This window comes from Trypanosoma equiperdum, assembly GCF_001457755.1.
Source record: "Trypanosoma equiperdum strain OVI genome assembly, contig: ctg_355, whole genome shotgun sequence".
In the NCBI taxonomy this organism is placed as follows: Eukaryota; Euglenozoa; class Kinetoplastea; order Trypanosomatida; family Trypanosomatidae; genus Trypanosoma; species Trypanosoma equiperdum.
The window spans coordinates 24,684-31,750 of NW_027124260.1; the positions used below are offsets into that span (position 1 = coordinate 24,684).

Genomic DNA, 7,067 nt, shown 5'->3' on the forward strand with positions numbered 1-7,067 from the left:
CCGAACCGCGCTCAGCTGAAGGTTTCAAATGCATGAAAACAAGCATTTATGTATTGTGTAATCACCCCCCACCCCCGGAAATGGAGTGCAACATGCCAATTTTTGTGCCGCCCCGTAAGAGTTAAGTGGTATCAACGGACGATTCCTTATGCAACCACGACAATGTCATTACATCCCGTTACTCTTCTTCTTCTTGCGTCACGGAAGGTTTAGAAGCCGCCCGCTCGTCCAGAAACACGGGTTGGGAGGAGTACATACGGTTCACAAGTGCCATACGCCTCATTTCGCTCAGTTTCTTTGCGCCCTCTTGCCTAAGAAACCGGCGTTGCTCCTCCACACCCCATTTTTCCATCGCCACAAACTGATCCTTAACGTGTTGCACAAAATAATGCCGGAAATTATAATCTGGGAACATTTTTGCCGCACCTAACATCTTTGCGCGTAGACGTGCCATTGAGTGTTTGACGGTGTTTGTCATCGGTATTACAGAGTAGAAAAGTGAGCACTCCTCTCTTCCCTCGTTACGTCGGATGCAACTGGAGAATGAACTAACCTTTCAAGCTTCCTTTTGACCTCCCCCCCTTTTTTTTATTTTGTGATCTCCTTCCAGATGTTTTCTTCGGACCTTCGTAACTCTCCCACGATATGTAGCACACCGCCAAGGGCACACTGCGGAGTGCACTTACACCAATAAATAAATATAGCAACTTCTTCAACTGGTAAACACAGAAGGCGAACACAATCACTAACGGAGAGTTCGAATTAATACAACGTGCGTGTGGCTGAAAAGAAGGGAATACCAAAAAAAAAAGGGAAAAGTGCCGCTTCTAAATGATGGTGCGTGGAAGTCAAAAATCACTTGATCACAACGGAGAGTACACCACAGTTTCTCCTCCTATTTTTATAGAGGTAGAGAAAGGGGGAGATGGGGAGAGGCCCCACAGCGCTTAAAAAATGTTACACGTATTACTTATTTTCTCTTCTTCACTTCTCCGGACAGGTATGCTACGTCAAGCGTGCCTCGTTACGCAAGTACTCGCCAACATCAGCTTCATGAAATAATACGGTGCTGTTCATCTCACACCGCCTGCACTCCAACGTCCCAAGCGCTGCCACACCAAAACCGAGGGGTACATCGCCCATAGAAAAGACAGCCACTTTTTGATGTCGCGGTGTTGCTTCTGTAATACGACCCAAACCGGCACGCGTGACGTGGCCACCATACAGAAACTTCTGCTCTTGACTTGGTTTCAACCACACTTTAAAGAGAGAGTACTGTGCAATATATTCTAACGCCGTTACCTGCAGTCGCACATGACCGTGGTGCGTGACCTTAGCGAAGAGAACACCAATTCCCATTAAGTTGGACTTCGCCACGCAACTTGCGAGTTTGGCCAGCCTCAGTGGCATGTACCAAATACGGTTCTTGTGCAAACGGAAGACATAAGTCTGCTGCGAGTTTTGTTCTTCGCCGTCATCACCATCATCATCATCGTTGCTCCCATTATTGCCGGTGGTCTTGCCATTGTTGAAAGGAGCAACACCAGCCGATTTGGTTCCCTTCTGCTGAAGCAGGTGGGCAGTGTTCGGTCCAATGTATTGTGCAAGCTTGTCAAACAGCTTTTTTGTCTCTTCCTCCGTTAACGGACGCATATACACTCTTTTTTGCCTTAATATCTTTTGTACCGCAACAAACGAAAAATAAAAAATGCGTCTCACGAGAGAGTGGTAACGATACACAGGAAAATTGGGGAATCATGCAAGAGCAAGAGAGCATCCACACAAGGGCTGCGCGATCCCATACCATACTGCCTCACTAATTTAGATCTCCATAACAGAAACTATACGAAACCCACACATAATATACCAGTTACCAGCGGCAACCACAAAGAACGGAGGAAGTGAGGTGATGATAACAATAGATATGCCCGCGAAAGGGGGTGAAAAAAACTGTATGCTTCGACCGGTGCGCTTACATTAGTGTACAACTGCTCGAATTGTTTCGTGCGTCTTTCAACATAGTGACGCCATCAGCCACACTAGTTCTCGTCTGTTGAATGGCAACATCAATACGGTCTAAGGCAGAACCCTGGTCAACTACCAACGAGTTAAGGCTCTCAAACACGGTATGAAGTTCCTTAATGCTTTCGACGATTTCGCTAATTTCTCGACCGACGCGCTGCTCACGCTCATCCTCGAGTAGAAGCTCTTTAATATCTGTTTGCGTATAACCCTTTTCGAGATAGTGCGTTATTCGGTCTTCCTGCTCCATCCGCCTGTGTGCCTCCGGTGAGCCAATCAACTTATATCGATTCACCTTCTCTTCTCGCTGCTTCAACTTTGTTGCGAATAATATTTGCCCTCCCCTGAACATTTGAGTAAGTTCCAAGAGATGAAGCGAGAGGTATCTCTTGACATTACAAGAAACCCTTCGCTCATCCTCACTGGGCGCGCGTCGGTGGAGGTCACATCCTGAAACCATCCGTTCTAATTCTTTCAACAGTTTCTGCACCTCTTGCGCCTCCTTGCCAATTTCTCCCTGCTTCATGTTCTCCTCTTCTTCATCGGACACAAATTTGGGTTGAAGAAACTCGTATTGTCGCTCGAAGAGACGCTTCAGCTTCTCCCGAACAGTTCGCTCAAGTGCAGAAAATCCCTCCACTGCACGGCACCAGGGAGGGTTACCACAACCAACGGTTTCGACATTTGAATCAACCGCAATTGATGATACATATGGCAATGATTGAACCCCGCTACCGCATAATGCACTGCGTTTGCATACAAACTCGGGAAATCTGTCTCTAATAAACAGCTCCGAGGAAGTATCCATGGAAAGCTGGTATTCAAAATACAACGATTTCGGGGGTGTGAAACAACAGTGAAGACAATGTCACGAGAATAAAAATAATAATAAAGAAGTAGAAACAGAAATAGAAGGAGTAGATTTGAAAAGAAAACGTTGATGCGTATAACATAACGGAGAAAGAGGAAGATAAAGGAGATAACAGGTTGGCCACCATATACTCCCACACGGCACCCAACAGTATGACACGGAACTTTTTTTTTAAAAAAAAGGTGAGTCAGAGAAAAAAAACTAGGGGAAACTGCATACATCACCACGCTGTCGTACCAGCCTTTCATAAAAATAATTTGAGGAATAGAGACGGCACATAAAAATCGGGTTTGTGAAGACACACACACAAAAAAAAATTGGCTACTCGTTTTCTTTTTGCCCTACATCACTCTCAGCCGGACTTCCAAGACGCCGAACTCCCTGTCCCGGAAAGAGGTAAGTGACTCCCGTATCCAAGTAACTTGAAAGTACTTTTCTCGGAAAATATGTCAGATACTACTACCCCTTTTCCACAACTCGGTGTGCTCATCACTTAACGACGCAACACGTAAACGTTAAAATATTCACTAAGGAGATTGTGAGGGAAGAAATACATTCACACCCTTCAACAGTTATCATGTTCTCATTTGTTTTCATTTCCTTTCCTTCTTCAGTGTCGACACCTGCGCTACAATAGGGTTGCATAGCATCAGCTCAAATATGGAGCGAAACACGTTTTCATCACAGTGTATTGAACCAAGCAAAACCATATGCACAGACACAGATTACCTACAATTCAGAAATAGGGGGGGGAGCAATCCGATCGATAAAAATAGCGGAAAATAATTATTTTCGCTTTAAAATTGATAGAAAGGGAGAAATGGATCCAAGAGAGGGCAAATAACGGTCACGCAGAACGTCGGCCACAAAAATTCACTGCAACGGCGCACCGCGCCGGGGGGAAAAGACACAAGAGGAAGAAAAATTAATGTATGGCAAAACGAAGAAATAAAAAACTAAATAAAAGGTTATATTATTGAATAAGAAAAGAAAATGTTTTCGAAAACCGGAGAAAGTACGAAAAGCAAGCATGAGTTTATCCTGGCCGGCCGCATTGTACTAAAAATATAGACGAGTGAAAGTAACATAAAAAAGAATCTCGTATCGCTGAAAGATAAATACGGACTACGTTTTGCACAATGAAAGGGTAAACCTCCTCCTACAAAAGCGAACAAAAAATGGCCGGCCACAGATCCCTGATGTCCAATTCAATTGAAGGTTTTACTAATGGGCAGGAAGCAGGTACTCGCTCAGTCTTTCAAGGCGTATGCCAGCCTCTATAATGTCTTCCTCCTTCTTGCAGTAAGCAAACCGAACGAACTTATCATATACCGGGCGATTCTCCTTCTGGCAGAAAGCAGTCACAGGGATCGCACACACCTTCAATGTGCGTGTGAGCCACCGACAGAACTGCCAGTCTCGACCAACCGACCTTTCATTGGGGTCAAGATAATGCTTGGGGTCCACAAGTGAGATGTCCGCTAGAACGAAGAACCCACCTGAGGGTATGGTTGGGGGTAAGTTATTCTTTGCAAGCATGTCACAAAGGAGCTTCCGACGCTTTTCGTATTGCGAGAGAAGATTCTCGTAGTAACCGACTTCCTCCGCAATGCGAAGGCCGCGGGCCGTTGCAATCTGCAAGGGTGTGGCCACGTTGAATGTTTGGTACAATTCCAACAAGCTCAGAGCCTGAATAAGCTTCGTGGGGCCCACCGCCCAGCCAATCTTCCAGCCCGTAGCCGAAAACGTCTTACCAGAACTGCACAGTGTGACGCAGCGGTCACGCATGTCCGGCAACGCTGCTATTGAGAGATGCGAGTGTTTCTGTCCCTCAATGGGATGCGGGGTCGCGTACACAAGATGCATATACACCTCGTCGGACACAACGATAAGGTTATGCTCCAAAGCAAGGGATGCGACAATATTCATTTCTTCCCGCGTCCACGCCTTCCCGGGAACGTTCTGTGGTGTGTTGACAAGTATAGCTTTTGTCCGCGGGTTTATCAGTGACCGTAACTGCTCCTCACTGAAGGTCCACGAGTCCGCAAGGCCTGTAGAACCAGGAATCATCTGCACAAACCTTACCACACCACCCGCCAGTTGGATGTCACATTGGTAAGCGTCGTAGAAGGGCTCAAATGTAATCACTTCATCGCCTGGATTGACAATAGCCTGAAATACCATGTTCAGTCCCTGAGTTGTGCCGTTGGTAATGACGATGTTCTCGTCACCTATATCGGGCCACCCAAGATGTTTTGCGTATATACGCTTCAGTTCGGACACAAGCTCCAGGTTGCCCTGCGTTCGCGCATACTGCTGGTTCGTTGGTGTCACAACACTTTCATCAAACACACGATGGGCTTCCTTCAAGAGGAAATCGGGTGGAGGAAAATTGGGGAAACCTTGACCGAGGTTAACAGCCCCGTGCTTGTTGGCGAGGGGTGTCATTTCTGTCCACACGGAATACGGTGGCACATCCGCGAGGCGATCAGCAAGCCGAATTGACTGTTGCATTTCGTAGAACACTACACGAATTCGCCTCGATGTTGTTTTCACCCTCTCCTTTCCCCTTCGTTTATTTGTCGTTAAAATACGCTTACCAATGATTAAAGTGCTGAAAGCGAAGCTATTCTTGACTTCTTTTAAAAAGCGAGATTGCAGTCGGAACAAACCCAAAAATTGGTGCAGAAGAAAAAGCAAATGGACGGAGGCAAATTGATGATCGTGACGCTGAACTGCTAGTGTGTTATCATCAACGACCAGAAAGAAATACAACACTCTGGAAGCAGGAACGCTGTTGTTCAAAAGAAATAGCGGTGTGACTCTTCTAGCGGCGATGTCGAAAGAAAAAGATAATCGCGTCGAGTGAACATAGGGCAGACACAAAGACACGGGTGCACGCGTATCAATAGCGGAAGGAATAAAAACAGTAAAAGGGAACGCGCTTGACTGTTTCTGCGACTGTTCACGTCCCTGTCAAGACAATATTTCACAATTCCAGAGTTTTGCTCACATGATTTGCGTAACATAAAAATAGATAAGTGCAAATTATTAAGAAACGCACCCCCTCTATAAATGTGTGCGCGTCTTTTTTAGCTGTGTTGCCCATTTACTTGAGCGTTCTTTGGTTCAGTTGAAGGCGCAAGCGGAATTGGCACTGGGTCGTTAGTGATACGCGACACGCATGCAAACGGCATCTGCAAATTACCAGCGCACAAAGCGCCATTAACCTCAGATTCCTCATCAAACGTTGCTATACGCAGCTGCACAGTTTGCTCATCAGATTTGGGATCGTACGATTCATATATGGATGAAAATAGCGAGTTAATCCTTTTGTGCGGTCGATTACCACATGGTTGATCCTCAAATTTCGATTCCTTTCTACCTTCACAATCTCCTGATACCGGTCGTTGTCTCCACATTGTGAAACGACGGGAAGGGCCCTGAAGCTTGTACGAGATGTAAGATGTTCCATCGTCGTTTTGCCTTTCGCAGTAGGGTGTATTTTCTGTAATTACCTTGGGTAAACTAAGTTGTTCCCTCGGGTAAATGAACATGTTGTCAATTCTCCTCTTAGCACCCGAGCGGAGGGACGATGAGCTCAAAGAGTCAGACTCCACGCCACCGTTTTCGTCGTCGTGCCAACTTATGCGTTTACCCCTCCGTTCCGTCTCTTTCCTCGACTCAAGTGTGACGGGGGATGCTCCCACGGCGACAGCACTGTGAACAATTGAAGAAGCTGATACCTCCGCGCTCACACACGGAGATGCTTCAGGTAAAACATTCTCGCAGTTCCCGTTACTAACTTCGCCACCGCGCCCGCGTTTTCCTCTATGTTGTCCATCTCCAAGAGATGATGCGGCGTATTTTTGCTGTTCACAACCCATTCTTTCCGCAGCTAGCGGTGGTGAACAAGGGCAGCTAGCGCCTCCCTCCTGCAAATCTGCCCTTGCGTTGCAGTCAGCGCCCTCACACAAGGAATAATTGATACATTCACTAGACGATTTCGTAAGGCCATTTTTCTTCCCATTTGGTTTTACAATAGTAGTGGTATTCTCCAGGTACTTCATCAGGGTATTACCGCTATCAGCAGCTTAAAGAGTAAGAAAAAGGCAGTGTACAAATGGGTAAAACACTGCACATAGCAGATAGTATATATATATATATATATATA

At 46.1% G+C, this 7,067-nt stretch overlaps 5 protein-coding genes across 5 annotated transcripts; all 5 read right to left on the reverse strand.

Moving 5' to 3' along the window:
• Positions 1-178: 178 nt before the first annotated feature.
• TEOVI_000138300 (iron-sulfur cluster assembly protein, putative) lies at positions 179-478 on the reverse strand (the record flags this gene model as incomplete). The annotated part of the gene is made up of 1 exon (XM_067224616.1): positions 179-478. One exon carries the CDS (start codon positions 476-478, stop codon positions 179-181), a length of 300 nt encoding a protein of 99 aa, XP_067080717.1.
• Positions 479-1,005: 527 nt separating this feature from the next.
• Positions 1,006-1,653, reverse strand: TEOVI_000138400 (RNA-binding protein; the record flags this gene model as incomplete). The annotated part of the gene is made up of 1 exon (XM_067224617.1): positions 1,006-1,653. The coding sequence occupies one exon, from the start codon at positions 1,651-1,653 to the stop codon at positions 1,006-1,008; it is 648 nt and encodes a 215-aa protein (XP_067080718.1).
• Positions 1,654-1,972: 319 nt separating this feature from the next.
• Positions 1,973-2,830, reverse strand: TEOVI_000138500 (QA-SNARE protein putative; the record flags this gene model as incomplete). The annotated part of the gene is made up of 1 exon (XM_067224618.1): positions 1,973-2,830. One exon carries the CDS (start codon positions 2,828-2,830, stop codon positions 1,973-1,975), a length of 858 nt encoding a protein of 285 aa, XP_067080719.1.
• Positions 2,831-4,117: 1,287 nt separating this feature from the next.
• Positions 4,118-5,407, reverse strand: TEOVI_000138600 (glutamine aminotransferase (GlnAT); the record flags this gene model as incomplete). Its single annotated transcript, XM_067224619.1, has 1 exon — positions 4,118-5,407. One exon carries the CDS (start codon positions 5,405-5,407, stop codon positions 4,118-4,120), a length of 1,290 nt encoding a protein of 429 aa, XP_067080720.1.
• A 578-nt stretch (positions 5,408-5,985) lies between these two features.
• Positions 5,986-6,963, reverse strand: TEOVI_000138700 (uncharacterized protein; the record flags this gene model as incomplete). The annotated part of the gene is made up of 1 exon (XM_067224620.1): positions 5,986-6,963. The coding sequence occupies one exon, from the start codon at positions 6,961-6,963 to the stop codon at positions 5,986-5,988; it is 978 nt and encodes a 325-aa protein (XP_067080721.1).
• Positions 6,964-7,067: the final 104 nt, after the last annotated feature.